The sequence below is a fragment of the Falco punctatus genome (genome assembly GCF_963210335.1).
Source record: "Falco punctatus genome assembly, chromosome: 1".
In the NCBI taxonomy this organism is placed as follows: Eukaryota; Metazoa; Chordata; class Aves; order Falconiformes; family Falconidae; genus Falco; species Falco punctatus.
The window spans coordinates 71,445,888-71,470,239 of record NC_137580.1 but is presented as its reverse complement, the minus strand read 5'-3'; the positions used below and the strand labels follow the sequence as shown (position 1 = coordinate 71,470,239).

Below are 24,352 nucleotides of genomic sequence, written 5' to 3'. Positions count from 1 at the left end.
ACATGCAGGCCTGGCAGCTGTATCTCTCTCCCTCTGTAAACTCTCATGCTGATGCTCTACAGAGAAAGGGCTACATTATTGCTGACTGTTTCCACATTCCCTTCCTACTCACAGTATTACAGCTTCTTACTGATAGCCCATGTGACCTCCTCTACCCAGCTCACTGATTTTGAGACAATGTATATATATTCAGAAACAATTATCAACAAGAAGACATATGTATGTGTATATATATATATATATATATGGTTAGGTTTTAAGTTTTAAAATTATTTAATAAATAGTAAAAAGTGTAAACATAGAAATTTAAGCTTACAGATGTTTCAGAATAAGATTAATGCAGCTATCACATGCTAATAATAACACTCATAATAAGTATCTTTAGAATATTGCAGTCAACTGTGTATCCTCATAGTTAGTCCTTTTAGCTCCTACCTCAGAATGGGGAAAGTTAAGAATAAAACCAATGTTCACAATTAACTGATTACTATCCATTGTTTCCTGCCAGATTCTCTTACAGAGCATTTTAGCCAGTATCTTCCAAATCTGAATTAATACACAAAATCTCTGAATAGTTTCTCATGTACCCTTTTCCTTGCCAGCTTTTAAATTGTTGTTATGAGTACACTCTTCAGAGTGTACTTTGAAAGCATTTTACCTGGTTCATCATACAAAATAGCTTTTGTCTTTTTCTTACAGTTATTAGCAGGTATAACTGGGACCTCTGGCAGGTAAGGTTAAAGTGAAGGTATTCAGAAGTTATTTAAGGTGCCCAGTGCTTTCACGACTGAGATGAGCTGGGTGTTCCTCTTCGGATTCTAACTGTTGAAATCATTGCTTAAGCAGGATACCAGGGAACACCTTATTTGAATTCTGTTCTTTTCTTTGTCCTCTGACGTAAGAATACAAATGCTCATGCTTATATTGCAGCTTTTTTCAACAAGCTTCAAGGCACTTAGAGAAAGTTGTGTTATCAACATCCTACAGATGGTAGGCATTAAACCCTGGCAGTTGAACTGATTTCCCTATGGTCATGCCAGGCAGCCCTGGCAGAGCTGGTAGTAGTGCCTCTGACTCTGAATCTGGGCTTTACTGATAAAAGAACATCTTTTGCTTCCCCACTTCTTCTTGACCTTTCCTATTCCCCTCATCTGGTCCAACACACAGACACACACACAGAGACACGCACACACACATATACAGACATGTGACATCATATCCCTCTGCCTCAGTAGTTTTGTTACGTTTCATCTCCTCCGTTCCAGCTCTTTGTGCTCTTGCTCTGTTTCACCTTTCCAGTTCACATGACTTTTCCTCCTCCAAACATGAACCTGTGTTAATCTCTCCCATTTTAAATATCCAAACACACAGATTTCCCCTTAGTCAGTCTTGTCTCTCTAGCTACAGCCATTTCCCTTTCTACTGTGGGCATACTGAAGGCTCAGATGCGCTTGCTACATGGGGTTTCTCTCCCCACTGTGGACCTTTTAAACCCTCTTCTGAGGTCTTCAGTGTCCTCTTCTTTGCCAAGTGTAGGAATGAGAACATCATCTTCATACTCTGTAATACCAAGTCACAATTACATTTCTCTTTTGAAGTCTTGTCCTCCTTTGGTTTGTATTACTCTGTCCTCAGTGGTTCTCCTCTTAACTTTTTAAGTGATTCTTCACTGTTTCCTTCAAAGGATCAGCTTCATTTCCCCCTTCCAGGTTAGTGGAAACCTTCTAAATGGTTCTTTTTCTTTCTCCTATTATTTCTGTGTAGTATCACCTTCAAATACAGTTGCAGTTACCACATTTTTGTTGCTGTCTCACAGATCTATTTTGCTATATATGGCATCATTTCTTTTACTTGTTGTCCTTACACAACCTTGATAAATAAAAGTTTGTTCAGCATATTGCCTAATCATTTTGCTGCTGAATGGGAGACTGAAAGCTTCTGCTCATTCCAAATGGAGGAAGGGTTTCTCACTCCTTTTCACCACATGAGCAAGAACCTAAACATATGACAGAACAGACTGAGACCTCTCAGTCTCTTAGGAAAGATCAAGTTCCATTTTCTGTCACAGACTAGGAGAAAAAAAAATATATCTAATTTTGATAATGTAGAAACTATGGTAAATTAGTGGATGTAAAAGAAAACTGTGCAGGGAGAAGCTGAAGAACAGACGAGGTTTTATAGGCAATTAAGAGGAAAAGGCTGAACGGACAGAGGAAGGAACATAATACATTTAGTAAGTAAACATTGAGATGAAGATGAAAGTGGATGATAAAAAAATAGATAAAAAGTTACATGGACATGGCAAGACCAGTTTTAAAGAACAGATGTATCTGGTATTTGCTCAGTTCATTACGATGGATACCATCACCATTTATCACAGTATAGCATCTGTCTACAATTTTAAGATGTTACATTATCTCAGGAAGGTGGGTCAGTTGTGGTGACTACTGTCTTCTGTTGGACCTGTGCAAGTGTATAGATATTGCTTATTCTGCTTCATCTACTTGTTGGTATATCAAAGTTTATCATCCTGTGAGAATTAGCTCTGTGACAATTATTTCTTTAGCTGAAATAACACTGCAAGATTAACTACAAAAGGTACAAGATGTAGCTACAGAAACATCTAAGAACATTGTAATAGGTGCAACAAAGGGAGTATTTAAGAAGATATATTTGTACTTCAAGCATTGTATGAAATCTTTGAGTTATTGGCATGTTGATCCAGAATCAGAAAAACTTTCTTATCTCTTTTTATGGAAATTGGACACTGGTTCATTCTGTTTCGTAAATGACTAAGTAACAGAAAGGTAAGCTGATTTTAGAAGATCCAACATAGTCTAGGATCAGGAAGAGATATAATTTGCTTTTACAACAAATGTATTGACCTTTTGCCTATTACAATGCTACATCTCTGAATGGTGCTCAGTAGTAAACTATTAAGTAACACTGTTGGTGTGTCAGGTGGTTGCTTCTGTAAATTTCCTTTGTAAAATGTGCAGCACAGTGCCTGTGTAACTGTAGCTCCTTATGGAGACCAGTCCTTTATCTCTCTGATACCAGGATAATTCTCTATCTATGACTTGCATGGATGTGAAATAATACTTTGGTTCTCTGTGACTGGGGGACATAGCAGGAAGGAAGGACAGAAAGGCAGAGAGCTTCCCAGTGGATGGATCCTCTAGCTTTCCTCCCATGGTGGGCATCAGTTAGACTGTGGAAAGGTACAGGCCTTTGGGCTCACCTAATCTCTCTTGTATTTCTCATTCTTTCTTTTTCTTTTCCTTTCCTTACCTTCCAAATAAAGAGCCTGTTACTTGGCATTAATTCTTTTTTTTTTTTTTTTTTTAAAGCAAAAGCTTCTCGGGAGTTCTAATTAAGGGAATAGAGAGTAAAAAATGGTGCTCATTTTGGAATATGAATACTAGTCTTAAGTCATCTTTTGTGTTATTTAATAATTTTAAGTTGAATTTGTTGGGGTGGAGAAAAAGATTGTGAATTCACTGTTCTTTTCAGCACTTCTTTATGATGCTAAAAACATGCTCAGTCTGAGCTATGCTAAATTAGTTTCCATGGAAGTCAATTAAATACTCTTAATTCCTTCTAAATTAACGAATAATGGAAAGAAGATAAGCCCAAATCCTGACTTGGGCTTATTCTCTAGAAACTTGCATGAGAACTTACATTGTTTGTCCATGGATATGTTTATTCTCGCAAAAGGCCCAGATGCAATGCCAGTGTAACTAGAATGCATGAAACCGAAAACAGCCAGCTTGCTTTAATAGGCTTTGCATTATTTCCAGAATTTATGCGGAACCCATGTGTGGATGCTGGGTTGATCCCTCCTTTGGTGCAGCTGTTAAACTGCAAAGACCAGGAAGTATTGCTTCAAACAGGACGTGCCCTGGGCAATATATGCTACGATAGCCGTGAGTGTTGAAATATGCCATATTTTGCAATGCTCTTGTAGGAGGGAGGGAAATGCTTTAGGTGTTCTGTACATTCTGTACCAGGGGATGATTTTCCTTTTTTCTTGATTTTTATTTACCACATGACTTTTCTGATTGTATGGGGCAATTGAATGTCACATTTGCATTACACTTTTGTGACAGAGAGGTTAAAACAACTGATTCAATATTGTGATACGCTGGATATAAGAATAGAAAAATTTGTGATCCTGGGTTTGTTTTCTTTTAAACATAATGAGCTAGGATTTCAAAGAGCAGGTATTATATACACAGAGGCCTGAAAGGTGTTTTTTTCTTCAAACAATGTCTCAGAAGGGAACGGAGTCAGAGGGGAATATTCATATTCTACCAGTCTCAAAGTAACGCAGAGCTAAATATGTGGCTGAAATGATGTCTGACCTATGTTGCTGATTCTCGGAATCCTTGTGTGGCCAATCAGTTGCTTCAAGATTACATATTGGTAGTTTTGGTAGTCAGAGGTTATAGGGAAGGAAGGTTGGTGAGGGGTTTTTTTAGCCTTTTGTGGGCACAGTAAGTTTTGCACTGTCAAGTAATTGAGTTTTGAAATTAAATTGTGACTTCTCATGTTGATTACATGCATGGGTATTTCATTTGCAAAACCAAACCAATAGTCGTAGTGTTTTGAAAATGCCACTTCATTATCCTTTACTTTGAATACTTTGATAAAAAACAATAAATATGGTACAGAAGCAGAGACACCAGAAACATCTTTCTATGCACAGGAATTTAGAAGCCTATGGATGTCTGCAGATGGGAAGTCAGATGAAATTGTAAAAGCATTTTGTTATCTTGAGATTTAGTGCCTTATTTCATATGGCAAGAAATTTTCTTTGTTCTGTGTTGCATTTACTAAAAGTTTTGTTGTTCTGAATACTGTCTGTTGAAAAAACTTTCTCCTTGCTACTTTTTCTCATCCTAGTTTGGAAATGTACATTTTGTATTGTTTTAAACTACCTTGCCTTTGACCTCAAGGAAATTGATCAGATTTTCCATGCTGGCATTTCCATTTACAGACTAACAACTGCTTGAGGATGTTAATGTATAATTCTTTCATTTAGGATCTTCTTTAAGGTGAGCAATCAACTGAACAGCTGCTTCCCCATGGAAACTTCAAGTAGAAGCTGTTGAGCTTTCTATAATATAATTTGTTTACTATATTTTATTTCAGGGTCATATGTGATGTAAAGGTCACTCCCAGGTGGCACTGGTTTATTTCATATAAGTAAAATCTATATAACTATTCATGTCATTGTTGTTCAACCCAGATTCTTTTCATAAAATACAATAAAGACACACAAAAATGGCTTTGTAGTATCAGGTATTGTGGACTACTGCTGGCTTTTACAGTGCAGGATTTATCCAGTACAGAGAGGCTGTATTATGTGCCTTGTGTTGGTTGTCCTTCTGTGGAGCAAAGCTGGCACTGATAAAATCTACCGTAGGCAGTGATGTGTTCTGTGTGCCATGTGTTGCCATGCTCCTGTGGGAGGGCAGTCATTACCTTCCCTGTGTATTCAGATAAGACTAATGAATAAAGTGTAATAAAATGTCACAAAAATCAAGATATTAGCATCTTGGATTTGAGTGGAAGAAGTTATTTACAGTGCTTATTTATTACATCTACCCTACCTGACTTTATTTTGTATGTTATCTTAATGTGTAATGATTATGTAGGTATGTATCCTATCCTAAATTCTTATCTAGGACAAATACTTTCAATATGATTATCACTATAAAATTTAATATATTTTCATGTATGACTATTATTTTTCCCTAACAAAGAGCTCTAAAGTATAACAAAGACAAGGTGTGGAGGCCAATAATTCTAATAAAAAAAATGTTATTATGTATTGATAGTCTTTTTTCTTTTCAGTTGCCACAAACACAGGTGTTATCCTTCTGATAATTGAGACTCATATAGGGAACTTGAAATACATCAGTAACTATATTTTACCATATACATATGCTTTTTTTTTTAACTTGTACTGTGTGTGTAATTAAAGTCCTTCCTCATTACTGCATGTTATAAGTCCTAAATCAAAGTTAGTCTGAAACTATGAAATCAAACCCATACTGAATGGGTCCTATTTATTGAAAGCCCCAATTATCTTGTATTTCATCCTAGCAAGCATGCTACACTTTTAGTGACAAGGAGTTAATCAGGTCTGTGGTTTTGAGAGAGGTCTGCATGGCACAGGACAAAAGTTGTGGGTCAAATGGCTTTTCTTCTAGGGAAGGCCGCTTAAAAGTGGCCTCACAGAGGAGAAAGATTGCCTGAATTTTTTTCGTGATCAAATGAAAATGGCAGTGGTTTCTCAGAGTTCACAAGTCCCAGAGTAGCTGCAGGGAGGCAAGACCATTTCCACGTAAGTTCCGGAAAGGCTACTCCTGGAACACGGCTGCTGTGGGAAACTTATTTCATGGCTAAGTCCCAGTGCTGGAAGAAGTTTAGTACCTTCCACAAGGTAAAAGTGGAATTACTTTCTGGCCAGAGACCTTACTGAATGATTCATCTCCTCACAGAAAACATGAAGTGAAAAGCTGTTGACTTACTGACAGATTTTCTTCTCTATTAAGTTTGAGTTATTGCATGCACAGTGTTATTGTCTGGGTGGTCGTCAGTGTTAGCCTCCTAAAATAATACTGAATCACTGAATCACTTCTTTGAGCAAGGAAGAAAATACAGAGAATTAAATGTATTTTGTAAACGGTTAAGGAGGAAAAAATAGGTCAAATTTATCCCAAGCGGCCTTGAGAGCATCCTTTTTAAAGTATTTATGTTGTGAAGAGATCTGCTTTATGTGAGTCTGAACGTCAAGAATACAGGCAAATATAATTGCAAAGCAAAGTAGAAGAAAGCTTTGTTAGTACTGATGAGGCTTCTAGCCTTCCTCTTGTTTGCAGAGATGAAAGAAACAATTGAGGCAGCCAAAAATATTTTAAGTCAGAAGCGATGAATTTAACTAATCACAGTATGCAGACTGTTCAATGCTGCCCTACAATTCAAGAACAGATACGTTACTGCATGTTCCTGCACAGCCTGTAATTGTTATGCATGCTTTATCTAGTAAATGCTACACACACCTCGGCCCCCAAATATTCATCAAAGCAGAAAATGCAAAGCAAAGAAATGGAGATGTGATCTCTGCTCCTGTCCTTCCTGCTTTCTCCCCCACTGTATCTACAGACTGTACCAAATACAGCTACTTGTACTTCCATATCCCCAGACAATGGATTCCTCAGCCTCACTCAGGAACAGAATTTTGTCTGAACTATATTACTAGAGGCAAAGCTCCTAGCCCACTCATTGCTTTTAACCACCAGATATGGGGTTTTGCTCATAATCAAAGCTAAATTCTTAAGCATTGTCCAGTCAGAGCATAAGACCTGTCCCTCTAGCTGCTTCACCACTCTCTATCCATGAATCAAACTATAGCTACTTTTCTACTGTCTTTCTTTCCAGTCCCCCTGCTGTTCTCCCCAGTGCTATTTCTTTAGTCAGTTTGTACAGATGTTATAGACGGATAGGGCATACCTCCAAAACCCTAAGTACCCCCTGCACCTTGGTTCCACGTACAACATGAAGCTCTTATCTCCATTGTTCAGGAAAGGTTATGTTTAACGTAACATGGTTCTTGCTATGAAAAGCAATGCCTTAAGTCACAGCAGAAATGGTTAATTATGCTGTAGGTAAAGCCTAAAAATTATTTCCTACCATCAGCTCTGCCGGTTGGGATATTAAGTTAAACACCATTATCCAATTTGCAGCTTGTGGTCACTTCATGAACAACCTGATGGCTAGTACATGCCCATGCCTCGGCTCTCTCTGCTGGCTTCTTTCCCAGTAGGCTGGGAAGACTCTGATGACTTTAATGCTGTGGCAGATTGAGAGCTTGGGGGACAGGGAGACGGAGAACACAGTTTTCAGGTTAGGCCTGCCTTCTTGCAAGACCCACATGACTATGTAGGAAAAAGGCAAAACCTGTCTGTAGCCAGGTCTCTGACCTCCTTTGACAGCCGACACACCAACGCAGTTTGTATAGATGAAAGGTCAGGCCAACCAGATCCATTTTAGTCAAGAATTTTAATGGAAGATGATACTGTATTAAAATAGTAGTGTTTTCTGAACAGATAATAGCCTCACGATATTTTTTATAATTGTTTGTGATGCATGTTCTGTCTTAATCTCAGTGATCTTTCCATAAGTAGTTTGTTAAACACTTCAGTTTTGAACTGATTGACAAACTGTTTTCTTGTGATTTATATAGCATTGAGCACACTATAGAAGCTACCATCATTATACTGTAAAAGTGATAATTAAAAGAGGAAGTGAAAAGCTAGGATATTTAGAGCCTGATTCAGTAGCCATACAGACTAGAGGGAGTCATTCTGATTGGCTTCAGCTGAGATTAAATTAGACTCTTACCCATTAGAAAATAATTCCTTCTTGCTATTTGGAGCATCCGCATATTCTGAAAGCTATCAAAAGGAAATAAGCTCTCCATATATCTTGTAACAGAAATGAAAAATTTCCCATTCTGCCCTTGCATAATATTTATATTAATGGCAGTGCTTAGAGACCTCCTTGGGGAGTCTCAAAGCTATTCCTTTCTGCACCTGTCTACAACCTTGTTTCTCCATGAAGCCACCAGCCTGGGTACATGTTCTCACCAACCATACTTCATGATATAAACAGCTATAGAATTGGAAAGAAACTAAAAATGAGAACTCATTCTATAAAGGCTTTCCAGACAACTGCTTATCCAGCTTTTTCTGCAGGAAATTTACTGGATCCTTTTTTCATTTTCCAAGCTGTGTATTTCTTTGTTACCTACCCAGTCTTACTTGGGTTGATGGCAGAGCTCCTCTCTGAATTGCAGCAGTGTGGCCTTTCACATAGACCCAGATCTCTCTTGATCCCAGCCTTAACATCAGACCATGAACATTATACCACTTCTTGTTAGAAAGATCCTACACATGCTATAAATTCTCTATACTCAGTTGTCGATCCTGTAAGGATGTACAGACCTCTTGCAGAGATCTGCTAAGAAAGGCTAAATATAAAAACTACTCAAGTGTAGAGTTACATCTCCTCTCAGGAGATGAGGCTAGTTTCAAGATCTAAAGCAGAAAACCAGACAGCTGAGAATTAAAGGTACTGGAAAGAAGTCAGATTCAGTTTTCTCCAAAAATGGCATAACCTTTCTCAGTACCATATGGAAAACCGGCAGAATCTTAGAACACAACTGGTGTTGATAATGGCACACTACTGGCTAATCATTTCTATGAAGGTCACCCTGATTCATGCAGCCAGGCAACATCTTACCACAGTCTTTCACTTTTCATTGCACCAGATCCTAGCAAATGCAAATGCCACCTATTAAGCTGTTTCCCAAGCAATACCATGAGACTGAGACCAGAGGTTTTAACTTGTTGCTTGAAAAGTGATTGTTTAGAATGGCTTTCAGAGAACAAAAATTCTAGTTTTCAGTTGTACAGTAATAAATATTGTTTTACCTTTAGGTCTGTCCTCTCCAAGACATATCAGTCTTAGAAAACTATAGCATTTTTAACTTAGAAATCCTTGATAATGCAGAATTTTTTTCCCAAGCCTCTGCAGTACAAGTATTGCATCAGCTAGAAACTAAGCACACCATATGCATACCAACACATACTTTCACAGTAATATTTAGTACTTATCAGCAGTTAATCATGAATGTACTTAGGAAGCTGTTAAACAATATTATTGTAATTTACTTATTTTAAGCTGGTCTAAATGGAATCAGAATGATGCGGAAATCTTCCTAGAGCATCAGAAAGAGCCAGGCAAGAGGTCATATGAAAAAACTGAATTCTCATTCTCAGGCTATTACTCTTTCTGAAATTTACATTCTAAATATTAACTCTACTGAAACAAGTGGCAAAATTCTCATGACTTAAGCCAGAGCTTAACAGAAGGCCACACAGGGAAGAAAAAAACCCACAAAACCACCAAAACCAAATTGCCATAGATTTACAACTTTAACCTTCTTTAAGATGAAGGTAGGTATAAGGCCTGATTTTCTGTTTGCTTTAAAGAGTAAAAGGTATGATAGGTTCTGCTTATTTTCTGCAGTGCAAATATTTTACCTCTTCCTGTTTTTTCCAGGAAGATTATTTGAATAAGCAGAATAAGTAGATCAGAATTCTGTCAGTACAGTTGCAAAATGAAAATCTAGAGAAACAAAGCAGATTTTTTTTCTGATTCCTTACTTGCTGCTTCTCCAATATTTCATTCACAGTCTGTAAAGTTTGTGTATTGCTCAGGTTCCAACAGGCTCAAAGACACCTGCTTAATTTACAGTCAAAATAGAAGCCACAAGCAACAAGGAAATTTAACAAAAAAAGAAAAAAAGGGGGGGAAAAAACCCCAGAGAGAGATGAAAGGTGTTTCCAGGGTATTAAAGAAGTTCATTGGCAGACTTGGGAAGGAATTCTGCTTTATTCACTAGATCTTGCTGCCACCCTAAAAGCAAGTTAAGGATTCAGACTTTGGTTAAGGACTGAGCTATTTTTTCATACTTCAAAGCTAAAAAAGTAGGAAAAGCAAAAAACTTGGAATTCCCCATATATTTATGAAGATTATTTTTAGAATTTCAGTAATAAGTGAACAAGACATGTAACTCACTCTTCTCCTTTCAATTCAGCCTCTCTTTTCATGTCTTTTTTTCACTTTGCCTTTTAAGATATTTTAATTTGTTCATATTTGTAGATAACTGCACAGCCACATTTCATTGCTTTCAAGCCCCTCAGAAAGCAAAGCTTGTTAATTTGGTGTCTAGACATGGCCAAAGTGTCTAGCTTATTCTACTTTTATTTAGACAAATAGGCATTATGTGACTAGAATTATCAACTGTCACTGAATCAGCAGTAGTAGAGGATATTAACTAAATTATCATGGAAAACAGAATAAAGGATCTGTGAGCATCTTGCTAAATATTGCTTATTTGTAATTGGGATGTGTTTATCAGACTTTTTTGTTAAACTTGCAGCCATTGTTCTTTTAACTTTGTGTTTTAATACAGTCTAATTATATAATCATAGCTTATTAAATAATAATGTAGAATGTAATTTTGTTGTACTCTCATTTTTGCAACGCTGTGTGCATATGTTGCACAGGCCAAGCCTTTTATTTGTTTATATAATAGCTACACAGGCATCAGGTTTTATACAGCATTTCATACAGCGCAGTAACAGCATAGAGTTAGCACACAACATGCAAACAACCTGAATTAATTCCATTTGTTGTGTCCCTGTCTAAGGAATACTGCACAACTCTCAGAAACAGGAATTGGACATTATTATCAAAGAATGACATTAGTAAAATCTATCCCTTAGTGCAGTGAAAGTCTTGAATGTCACAGCCCTGGCACCAGGACTGTTTAGTCAGTGTCTTTTTATAATACTTTTAGTACACTAATATAATCAAGAGATGGTGCCCACCAGAGGAAGTTGCAGCCGAAGCATTTGATAAAAGTTGGTGAGGAAAGAGTTAGGTAAAAGTACAGATTATAGCAAGAGAGTTAGCATCAGCAATTATAAAGCTGTGTTCCTGTCACACAAGGTGTTGGTGTGTATGAACGAAGTTGGTCTTCAGGCCTCCTTAATCCTGAGACTGCTGTGTGTCTGCATAGTTGTCCAGCCAGCAGAATAGCTTGAGGAGTCAGGGTGGATGCCTTGAATACCCTGCCTACAACAAGATGCACATTTCCCTGAAAAAAGTGTCACTTTCCCGAGACAGTGTCTGGTTTATCAAACACATCTTGGCATCACTTGGCCTCTTGAGCGCCAGCTGTTCTGCAGTCAGTGTATTGCTAGTTGCCCTCCAGTCAAATCAGTGGGTTGCCTTCTGCTAAAGAGGTAAAAGATTTCCTAAGACAAAACACTTCGCTGGTCATTCTCAGGTTGTATTCCACAGCCATGCAAGATACAAGTATCTTCTGCAGGTGAGCTCCTCTGTGCAGGCTGCACACTAACAAGCAACAATGCCCATGTGCTGGTGCTTGGAGCTGCTTCAGAAGGCTGGGTCCTGCCACCCCGCCTTAGGCTTCGTAATTTGGGGCACGGATAGCACTGAGCCCAAACGCAAGACTAACCCCAGCTTTTCCTAGATCCCAGGGTGATTTGTTACTTTCTCACTTCTCCAAATAGTTTTCTTTCTTCCTAGTAAGATCCACGAATACGTTTTATGGCGGGTTTTTTTGGTATTGTTTCATTTTTTGCTTCTTGGGCTTTTCCCAACCTACTCCAAATTCCCACAGGTTACACACTTTCTGAGTCTGCTCTTCTGGCAGCTTTGGTGGAGACCCACAGCTCCCTTGCTCTCCTTCAGCTGACAGTGCCACCCTTACACCATACCAGGCAATGCCCCTTGCCAAGCTCCTTTCAGAGGCACCCAGCAGGAGGCTCCTGTTTTGCACTGGACTGTGACCATGCCATGTTCAGGCCACAGCCTTGTCCTGAAGAGTTTGAAGCTGAGAGACATCATTGCTCTTAAAGACTTAGGAGTAAAAATTCTAAATTAATTGCTGTGGGCAGGTTTATTCTGTTAATAGCATGACATGCTATAAATACCTATTTACCATTCTAGAAAAATTTCCTGATGTTTTACTGTATAATTGAATTCCGTGATTTATTTCATGCTGTATGAAATAATAAGCATGGGCTGGCTTCAGCTCTAACCAACCTAATTTGTTTGACTGCAGTGGAATTAATAAGGAGTTACATAGAGTTATAAAGTCAACTGAAGAATCTGCTGTAAGCATATTGCACATGAAAAGGAAGGCAGAGGGAAGTGCTGCATTCAGATTTGAGGACCTTTACCTGAGTTTTATATATCTAGTAGAACTTTCTCCTACTGGTTAGCTTCTTTATTTTTAAATAGAATTTAGGAGTGGAAATTACTGCACTTTAAAATTAGTATCTCCTCGGAATCCAGAACAAATTACATCCCAATACTGAGACTAGTAGTATTTTATATCGATGCTCATAAAAATATTTCTGCTATTATATTAGAAACTCAGATCCACTAGTAGAAGTTGACTGGAAGTGAAGTATTAAAAAGTCTTGAACAGTAAACTCACCCTATTCTTTTGCCTGAAATAGAAACATTATTTTTCTCATATGTATCTGACATAAGAAGAATATGAAAAATAAGCAAATTTTATTGGAATTAAATTGTGGAGTTGAATCTGGCTTGCATTTGACTGCTGCCTCAGCATAAGATTATGGTGATGTGGTAGTGGCACATTTACCTCCCTTCAAACGTTCTGCCAAACTCATGACTCTGTGGACAAAAGAAATTCCACAATACTCATGAGAGAGATTAGGGTTTGTAGACATTGATATCCTATGGTCCACACATTGAACATATTATAAGAATACCACTAGATCTCCATTTGAATGCAACATTTTAAAGTTGTGTTTGTTAGAAAAAAACCAGTTGCGTAAGAGGGCCAGTATGCTGCTGCATCAGTTGTCATTAGCCAGCAAATATGCTGGCAACAGTTTTATCGAAAAAGATCAGTGCTATATATTCTCAGTCCTTGAAGGCACTATATTAAGTGACAGCGTTCTGTTAGCATTTCTAGTTTACTGTTTACATATTTATCATTTTAGCAGTAATTTCTAAAAGAATAATTTATGAGACAATACCTTCAATGCAGCTGGAGTTGTAGGGCTAAGGATAGTTGCCATCAATTCAAGATGAACTGATTACCAGACTGTACTGTGAAGCAAGCGTAAGTAATTTGAGATTATTTTTTCTTCATAAAGCAAAAATTTTAAGGCTCTATTGATTGATTTTGGTCAGTAAGCAAATAAAAACTGTACTTGTGGTAATCGGAGTATTATAATTCCTGAAGGTATTAAATAAAAGGAAATGAAATTACAGTACAAGATAGAGCAATCACCAAAATTATCTTTCAAATTATTAAAACATGAATCTCAAAATACAGTATTGCTGTATCCTGTCCCTTGTAGACAACTGCACAGTAGACATGGAAAAAGCAGGAAACAAAAATAGTGCAATATAAATACATGAAGCTTACTTTCCTTGAAAAAATAAAATTAATGCAGTGCTGCTGTCTGTTCTGTAATAGGGCTGTAGTCTGTAGACTTGCAGTCAAAATGCTGACAGGGTCCAGAATCCAGTGATTTAAAAGCATACATAAACAGACTGAGGATTAAAAGTAGGGTCAAATATTGACTGACTGAATGACAGCATGGCATTAAAAGATTTATCTTTACAGTGTTCAGACAGAAAAAAAACCAACAACAAAAAAGGAAAACTCCTAGTTTATGTAAGTAGCAATGTTTTTCCTAATGTCTACATAGATAACATGGTTTATACTAGCTAAGGGTTTGCCCGTAACTGTTTTCTGAATGTTATCTCTATTTCCTTAATAAGGAGAGAGAGAAAACATGTAAGCAGGACCTTGCTTCCTTTGGAGTTCTACTCCTGCTGTTTTTTCCCCACACATGGTCATAATTTTCAGCATGTCACACCATCATTTCCTCTGCAGCAGCCAGTTTGATATCATAGATGATTATGACTTCAGTTGAAAGAATAAACAGCAGGAGCAGATGAATGCCTCAGTACAAAAACAATGCAAAGAAGATCTAACTAGAAAGTAGAGGAAAACAAAAACAGAACATGTAGAAAGAACTCTTCCCCCCCGCCCCCCACCTTGGGCTACTGTAAATCAGTTTAATCTAAAAAAAAATATAATAAAATTTATTTATAAAGCACTCATCTAACGTAAGCAATATTTTGGTCAAAAAGAATGCAGGATTGTAGCCAAATGTAATAAAGATTAAGTACTTCCAAGTAAAATGGCAGTATGTAATTTAAATTATTTTATGATTACACCCAATTGCAAAGTAAAATTATTTCAAAAGAAATATTATTTTTTTCCATGTCACCAAAAGCTGCTGTCTTGGCAGGTTGGTTTATGCAAATCGGGGACCTTGATCATAGAAATCATCCTTTCCCTCACTGACTTGCACCATTTATACCACTGTAACTGTTTATACCAATAAACTTTTGCAGAACACGAATTGGCAAAAGGAGAATTCAGGTTTCCAGTTGCAAGGCAAAACCAGAACATTTCAAAGTACATGTCTTAAATTTGAAGCCCGTAAGATCATTTTTAAGAAATACTATCAAGTAGTTTTCTAGCTGATTATATCTAAGAAATGGGTATATATTTGAAGCATACATATATAACAAACATTATAGCAACATGGTAGCTTGTGATTTCTGGTGCTTTTTAAAGGTTAAATCTATTTTATGCATTTTGAATCTGCAAACCAATATAGGGCCCCTACTGAGAAATATCATTACATATGATTATTGTAAAACACAAAATTCACATTTCAGAATGAAGATACACTAACAAAGACTTAGTAAGTAAAGAACTGTTTGGAAAGCAGTGGCATTGTGGCCATTGTGATGTAAAGATATGATAGGCAAAAGTAATAGAGTGTTCATACCTTATCTGTTTTGTGAGAAAAAAAAAAGGGGGCCCAGTTTTCGAACAACCATTTAGTACCTCACTATACTAAACATAATTTTCTATGCTTTTATTTAGTCTTTATTTAACTAGCTACGATACCATCATCACCATAATCATAGCCTAATTTTTACCAGTCTGTGAGTTTACTCACCATATACACACTTAAGCTGTGCATCTTTGCAGGACCAGGATCATTTCAGAAGTGCAAATGAGTTCTAAACTGTAGTTTAAGTATTAGAGATTATGAAGAGAAAAGTGTGGACTAACGGAGGAACCAGACCATTATATATATTTTTTAACTTCATTAAAAATTGGTTAAACCACAACTTTTTAGAACTGTCTGAAAGAGTGTTGTTTTTTTCTCTTGTGAAGACACAGCTCCGTATCCTAATAGAACATCAATAAGAAATGTTTTTTCTCCCAATCTATATGAGATGCATCTGTTTCTTTAATGTCACTTGGATTGGCAGAGCTTGAACTCTGTATTAAAAAAGGGTCCAGTATGAAAACAGCAAAGTTAAGTTAAAGTTTAGATTAAAGAGCACTAGGTGAGTATTTGCAAAAATATTTTCTGATACCTGTCTATACTATGGCACCACCCTTTGCCTGATGTAACTATATTTCCAGAAATAATAAGCTTATAGTGGTGACAAAAATCAAAGTATTGGTGCATGTGTTTTAGAAATAACTCATTGGCTTTGTATAGTTTATCCTTTACATTATTTCCATACTTTAAGCTGTCACTTTAATTCTTTTTTTCTTGTTAATCTTTTATGACAGTGGTTTGTTTTAAGGTTTAGGAAACTGGAGAAGAAAACTCAAGGGACAATTATGCAAATACATCTTAGGAAAAGCAGATTGAAACTAAATGCATTTTAAAGACCTACCAATCATATGCACTAAAAAAATTTTGGTCTTTGACCTGGGCATCCGTTGGAGAAGACATGGCTGAGTCATGGGAAAGTTTGTCAAGATTCTTACTTGTAGAGGGAATGAGAGCAGTCACAGTAATTTGATAATACACATTAAAACCCAGTTTTGCATAAAAGCAAAAGAGACTATACTAGTTCTTAGAGATGGTTGTGGTACATTGGGCTAAAGAACAGTGTGAAAGTAACTCATTCTGTAATAAATCTTACTGTACGTTTTGTAGAGAAAAAAAAATCCCTCTGTTCTCTTGGGTTGTTGTCATTCTGGCATCTTTAAACAGTATTACATGTACTTAAAAAAACCCTATACAACACTATTGCCCATCGTGAGCTGTAGCGAAGCATTTTTAAGCAGAAATGTGAATGCTGTCGTTGAAGTGTTCAATCACTGATCTCTTAGGCACAGCAAATGTTTATTTAAAAAGGTCACAGGAAAAGAATTCAACACAGCTTCTGGGAGGCTGGAAGCATGTTAACTGTGGGAGTTCATATTGCTGCTGAACTGCAAGGTAGCAGTTGGATTGAGAACAAGATACAGCAACATGCTGTGGTCTTGTTTTGACTGTAAATGATTTGGAGTTCAGTGAGTGTTCTTCTGTGCAAAATCTGTTTCTTAGTGACAGAGCAGGGAGAAGTGAGTCGGTAATAAGTACATGGAGCATTCTGAGTCAGAAATATGCTTTTTGCTTGGGGATGCGGCAGGGTGTCATAGCCTGAGCTTGGAGTGGGTAGTCAGGACCTTCAGAATTTTCCTCCTACATCTAGTACAGGGTTCTTTGTGGCCCTGCACTAATGAGCTGAGTTAATCCTCTTGGGCTTAAGGAGGCAGTACCAGGAAATCCTAATTATAGCACTAGCCCAGGTCTGTTCTTCACCCATCTGGCTAGGACAGAGAAGCAGCTACACAGGATGAGCTGTAGCATGGGAAAGAGGTAGAGCAACAAACTCAGTTAAGGCATCTCTTTTATGAATCGACCAACCTATGTAGTCATGTCAAAGTCTGGCACTTATAGCCTGCCAACTAATTGGGAGGGATCCTGAAGTTCATTTTACCCTGACTTTTTGAGTATACTATAAAGACAGACATTTCTTGGAGTGAGATTTGTTTCTGAATCTTTCTGCCTTACTTTTGCTGTCTGTACAGGGTGAAGCTGATTGTCAGTATCTACCTAACAAAAATACTGTGTGGATAAGAATTTTGTCATGTGTTCGACATGAGAGACTATTATGTACTTAAAGATACAGTTGGTTTTTATGTATAACTTCTTTGACAAACCAGAGAGGAAGGAAGTAAAAAGACATACAAGCTAGATTTTCATTTGTTGTAAAGTATTACCACACAATTATTTTCAGTGGAGTTGTGCCAAATTCCATCCAGGTAAGGAACTTGGCTTGTGATTGTTTTTCAGTTTTTTAAATGTTGCTTCCAAATCTTCACCCAACTCTACCTTTATATTATTCTTTGCTTACATTTTTTATATGCAGTTCCATATCAAGACATGTGACCAAGCCTGACAACTGATTCTCAACTCAAGCTTAATTTTATCATGGTTTTAGTTTGTTGAATCCAATTGTGTTATAGCAATTTGAGAACCATATTCAGTACATCTGATATAGAATCAGTGATTAAGTTTGGTTTTGCACATCTGTTTTGACTCACAGAACAGGTGAGTCAAATACAAAATCATGTATTTGCATAACTTTTGTAATAAAAAATGCATGAAGAGGATACCTAAAACAAGGTGCTGGAATATTCCAGCCAAATTTGGGGTGTTTTCTCTGCTGACTAGGTAAACATAAGCACTGAATATGAACACCTGACTTTATTGTCTCACTATATTTTGGTCTGGGACTTCCTTTAATTTCAGCATTATGTCTATGTTTGTCATTGCATCAAGGATGGAAGAGATTTATTTCTTTTCTATTTCTTCTGTTTTTTATAGTCCTTTCTTGACACAGAATCTTGTCTTGAATTTGTTTGACTGTACACAGATTCCAGTTTCTCCTTTTTCAAAATGGAACATACCTACCTGCAGTGAAACACAGTCCCCTGATGTCCTGATAATGTCCAAGATGGAGACAGTTGTGGCAGTGACATTTTTCCTCTTCTGCATCTATTTTTTATCCTGCAAAACACTTATTACTTTTGTAATAAATTTCGTAGTTAAGATCCACCAAGAATTACCCTTCCTCCTTCAGCTCCACACAGCAAATTCTCTGAAGTCCATTTATATACCCCTCATATATATATATATATATATATTTATGAGTATATATAGTGTAACTGTATATGCAATACTTATAATGCTTTTTTAATATATAGAATGTAAGGACTATGTATAGTATAAACAGTATTAACAAAACTTGGAAGATTTATAAACTTCTTTTTGCAGAGCTCTGGAGCAATTTATAGCGGAAGATCATATTCTGAATATGGACAGCCTTGGTTTTCTTACTGAATACATTGCAGAATGAGAACAACCTAGTAGCTTGACCTCCACGTACGATAGAGAGAGAGAAGAGTGGCAATGGAGTGATGAAAAACAAAGGAAAGAGGAGATTTGCTTTGGGGCCATTAAGAAATTGAGGAGAGGGTTTTTTTACGTACTTTGCAAAACTTTTGCTTTAGTGGTTTCCCCCTCAAGGTTTTGTTTTCATCCAGATTTTCCAGTCGATTCCAACTCTAACTCACCTGGAAATCCCTCCTTTGGAAGCCCTGGAATTTAGGTTATTGACTGTTGCCTGTTGCTGATTGCCTGCTGGGAAAGGAAGCAGTATTGTTGATTATTGCAATGGAAGGCCAATTTTTCCTTTATTCCTACACTGATACATCAAATCTGATTTCTTACTCAGAAGGAGTTCCATCCAAGATTATAGTGTGTTACTTACGACACCTCAGAACATTGTAGTCTTTTGTAGATGCAGAAGATTTTGTCTTTTAGCCATGCAAAAAGAATCTGATAGTGGTATTAAATTTCAGGTATAGAAGTACAAAGAACATGCTGTGTGGCAAAGTGAGTGCATGAACAGATTTTGCAACTGGGAAATAGTACCTCTGTCTGCTTTGTCCATTTTATTCCCCATTTTGTTTTTAAGTAACCTAAGCAATTTATTTTCTGTATTTCAATTTCTTGGTCTGCATAATGGCAAAGGTAATTTACCACAAGAGTGTATGGGCTAGGCTTGAAAAGTGCTGAGAACCTCCCTCTGGCAAAACCCAATGTATCTTCAGAATATTATTGATCAGCTCCAGCAGCTCTGCCTTAAACACTGGATTTCTTAACAAAGGTATTAGTGCCAGGTGGTTAATCCCTTTTGTTGTAGGTGTTCTCACTTTCCTAGTTCTGTTGCACTAAAAGCTGGCCCTTAAGCATCTCTCTAGATGAATTTGACAAGACTGGAGGAATGACTTCACTCTATTTAAAAACGTCGTTTTGTATGATTACTGTTACGTTCGGGACTCTACGGTGGGTTCTGGTTTCATTTTTTTTAATGTAACTCTTTGTTTTACAGATGAGGGCAGGAACGCAGTTGACCATGCAGGTGGTGCACATATTGTAGTAGACCATATAAGGTCACTTTGCAGTAAAACAGATCCAGCCAGTGAGAAGCTCTTGACTGTCTTTTGTGGCATGCTGATGAACTATAGCAATGAGAATGGTAAACAACACCAAAAATTTGCTTTATGTCTACCAGGAGAACAATCCCATCAAAAAAAAAAAAAAAAAGAGAAAAGTTAAAGTCAACTGTAGGTTTACACTGTGGATACAAACACTAAGTTATTCTGAAAAGATCAAGTACCTCAATTCACATATACAATTTTCTGTTTCAGTAAAATTATGTTCCCAAAAATACTAGATATCTTCCTGATGCAATTCCATATAGCATATCGTATAAAATTTTAAAATTGACATCTGGAATTTACTACTTTGTCTAAAAGCAATACATGGAGATATATCATACACCTTAGGAAACAACTTTTTTTTAAATTATTTAAAAAAACCAAGAAAAACCCAAGATTTTTGGAAAAAAAAACCAACCAAGATTTACAGAAGTAAACTAGAAGGCTACATTAAGTCCTCTCTTTTTCATTTAGTATCAAACACCATAAGACTAATTTGTTGCAGGCATGCAGTGTTGTCTTGATGATTTGGGGGTATGTATGCCAAACCGCTTTCCTTAATTATTTTTCTCCTTGTGAAATGTATATAAAACCACATGTTACTTTCTTCTAAGATAAATGGGGAATAATTAATGTGTATGTTCAACATGTGTATGTTCTGTGTCTACAGATTATAAATTTATTTTCTTTATGCCATTAAATGGAGATGTTTAGGGGCTGGGACAAAAACACAAGATAGTATCTTAAATGAGAAATCCTTGAGCACTAAGGGTAAGAAAATAGTGTTCTACACTAGTTGTATAAACATACTGATATTTTAGTACCTAGTTTGCTTCTGCATGCAAACATGGTAATATGCCAAAGTATATTTTACAGCATTCACACATTTCCAAGTTTTTTAAAATTTGAATCTCTAAGAAAACGGGGATAAATGAGGAAAGCTAAATAGTGGCTGTTCTCCTGACTTGTAATGGCACAGATTGCACATGTAGTTAGCTAATCACATTTTGTCTTCAATCATGCCCATTTCCTGAATTGTAGTGTTTTATGATAGGAAGAAGTAGCTTCTTTATTAGCTACTCACTATTTCCTTAATGTTGTCACTTGCTGTAACTCACTTTCCAAACCTATGTCCCCCAAACTCTTCTACTTTTCAGGATGGTCCATAGGCTTAACTTTTTTTTACCTTTACTGTATAAATTTTTAATCTGCTTTATCGTCTCTTCTAGCATAGTTTCCTTGTGTGTTTTCTGTGCCATCTCTCTGGATCTCTCCGCTCTTAATGTTACTTTTCCACCTCCAAATATCACTATTGTATATGTCTCATCTCTTTCTCTTGTTCTTACATGCTTGCTTTCCTCCTCCTTTCCTAGTGTTGTCTAAGAATACTTGTTTACAGTATGTCCTCCTCCTTCTCCAAATAGCAACTTTCTAGTTCCTTTATTTTATGTAGTTTTCAGGAATTGTTTTGCTTGGTGTCTGCATGAGCGTCACATTTTATTACATTTCATAGCGTTAACTTTCTATTTTCCTTATTTGTTAAAATATTTGAAACAAATAGATATTCTCACTTCTAAGCTACCAGAATCCTCTGGATTAAGACTAAGGAGCATCTAGTATATTTGGTAGCAGAAGACAGATGAGTCCAAGAGGGCTGTGAAGAGATACTGTATCAGTTTTGCTTCGGTGACCAAACTCCCAGCAGATATTCCCTAGGAAAACTAATTATGAGATAAATCTCGCAAACAAGCAGCTTCTGAACACTTTAACTGTTATGAACATTGAATACATGACTCATTCCATCTAGTAAGAAAGCTTATTCTGATGCAATCAATAAAGCAGTTGTGTAGTTCAGTGACAACTAAGGAGGATTCACTAGTGGCTCTCTACTCTGCTAAATGACATCTTTCATTTCGCATGAACTAACAAACTGACACAATATTCACAGGAGCCACTGAAGCAATGTCAGAAGTGAGAAATGCAGGAGTATTCCCAGCTTCTGGACCTGGGTGCACACCACCATCCTGTCCTACTACCACATCAGGGAGGAATACTGGGGGCTTTCCCCATATGCTTGGTGGTCTTCATGAGAAAAGACCTCGAGTAGGGACCTAGCTCCTGTTTGGCCCAGGACCTGTGGCTGTGCTGTGTAAGACTTAGAATCATAGAATGGTTTGAGTTGGAAGGGACCGTAAAGATTATTTGGTTCCAACCCTCTGCCATGGGCAGGTACACTTTCCATTAGACAGGTTGCTCAAAGGACCTGTGTTCTCTAGTTCCACTGTGAATTTGCTCACCGACTAAGGCAACCACTGAACTAAACCCCCAAAAAATCTGCCAAATCAATATTAAATAAATAAATTAAAGAATTAATTTTTTAGAAGAAAACTCAGTGACTGCACCTGCAGCATGTGAACGGAGAGTCAGTTAGTTGACCTGTCATGTCGGTTTTATTTTAAGAGCCACAAGTACAATTGGACCATAGTTGTGAACTGCTCTAAAAATATCACCTGCAGACCACGGTAGATTTCAGGACAACAGTCTGTCAAACACGAACCCAAGACATCCATTGACTTGCACACATTGCAGCGTCAGATGAATAATAGTATGACTAAATGCAGTTCTTTGCTGACCTGTTAAACAAGAGAACTCAGATTGCTCTGACAGTTAATTGTGCTCACAGATCAGTGGGTAGCATTTTCAGAATTTACTTGCAAAGGCTTGATCCCATATTACTTAGGAAGAAGATAAACACTCCATTTGTTTTGGTGAAGGATGGGTAGCACTGGGTTGCAGCCTGGAGTCCCAGCTCGCTTTGTAGTTATGGAAACAAATTGGACAAAAATAAAAGAAGTAGTATTAGAAATGTAAGAAGGAAGTGTTTCAGTCTTTGAAATAGCAGTTTTACCTTCTCTTTTCTTGTTTCTGTAATCTTTTCCTGCTTAGCATGCTATGTTACAAAATTACAGGTGGGGACTTCTTTGAAGATTTCTTTACTGTTTTCAATGACTTGCACTCTTAAGTTGCACTAGCTATCCAGATAAGGATGATTACAGCATATTTGGTTCTTAGTTGCATCTAATTATCTGTGAACACCCAAATATTTTTTGATCCGTAGCATGTTATGAGCAAAGAGTATATAAATTGTTTTATTTGATTCTAAACAGTATGTCATTCCCAGTCAACTAATTGCCCTCTTTTTCCAATATGTACTACTTTTTTTAATAGCTATCAACCACCTTATTTTTTAATATGAGAGACTCATTCCTGAGTACTTTAAGTTTTTGAATTAGTACAGGAATTTATCACACATGAGTTTTACAAAAACGGCAACTAAAGAGCAGCTGTGAGTCATGCTTACTTTTTCCTAAATGGAGCAAATTAATGGAGCATTCTTGTGCCTTGTCCTCATTCTGGACAATCAGCTTGCAATTATAGCTCCATTCATAACACTGTTGTCTAAACTTTAAAACTAATATTCCCTTTACAAGGTTCTTGTGCCATCTGCTTGTGTTCAGGAATTATTTTTGCCTGCTGTCAATTCTTCCTTTACCTCTTTGGTATCTTTTAATTTCAGTAGTCACTGCAAGGTTAACAGAACAAACTCGGCTCTGGCATCTCTTGCAGTTTTTTTAAGCTTCAAAAAAAAGTGTTTGTTTTTAATTGCATTGCTAGTAATCAGAGGGGTTTTTTTCTGATGGGACGCATCCCTTTGCCTTCAGCCCAGATTATCTTGGCCCTCTCTGTCATAATCGTATTTTACTACCCAAATTCAATCAGACACAAATAGCTCATCCCTACTTTCCATTACTTGTTCTTAAGATGCAGAGTTGCAGCTATGGCTAGGAGCAAAACAAATGTGTCACACATGTTCGTGAATGTTTTTGCTCATAGCTGAATCCTGAAAGAAGCAAGTCTTGGCAAAAACCTACAATAATTCTTTTTCAAGCTATTCCGACTTCATTTGGGGTACAGAGCACCTATGCTTAAAGCTGCTGTTTTGGTACCTTTCAGTGGGTTCAGTATGTTGTTGTGCTTCTCCCATTCTGAAGACTGTTATGCCATATAGTCTCTGTGTAAGCTATGAATCTGCTTAAGAGCAAGAGGCAAAGCAGGCTTGGCTAAAGAGTGAAAAACTAATAACTAATCTAATAAAACTAATAATCACATGCAAACGCTTACGTAAAAGAGTTAGTGACACGAGTAGTTATTCTGCATATCTCATAATCCTGTGAGCCCAGACTATTTACAAGTTAATGG

The 24,352-nt window shown here is 37.0% G+C and overlaps 1 protein-coding gene and 1 long non-coding RNA gene across 12 annotated transcripts in view; one reads left to right on the top strand and one right to left on the bottom strand.

Annotated features, from left to right (window-relative positions):
* RAP1GDS1 (Rap1 GTPase-GDP dissociation stimulator 1) overlaps nucleotides 1-24,352 on the top strand; it is a 101,471-nt gene that overhangs the window by 54,755 nt on the left and 22,364 nt on the right. For 8 of the 11 annotated variants that reach the window (XM_080369016.1, XM_080369014.1, XM_080369015.1 and 5 more), the window contains 2 exons: nucleotides 3,801-3,926; nucleotides 19,984-20,130. In XM_080369016.1, coding sequence (XP_080225142.1) covers nucleotides 3,801-3,926; nucleotides 19,984-20,130 — 273 coding nt within the window. The remainder of the gene's footprint in view (nucleotides 1-3,800; nucleotides 3,927-19,983; nucleotides 20,131-24,352) is intronic. The other 3 variants (XM_080369010.1, XM_080369017.1, XM_080369011.1) reach the window with 1 other exon arrangement.
* On the bottom strand, nucleotides 3,861-19,977 carry LOC308055456. Its single transcript, XR_013924534.1, has 2 exons — nucleotides 18,501-19,977; nucleotides 3,861-13,752 (listed from the first exon to the last, which is right to left on the bottom strand). It is a non-coding gene; the product is annotated as an uncharacterized lncRNA (long non-coding RNA).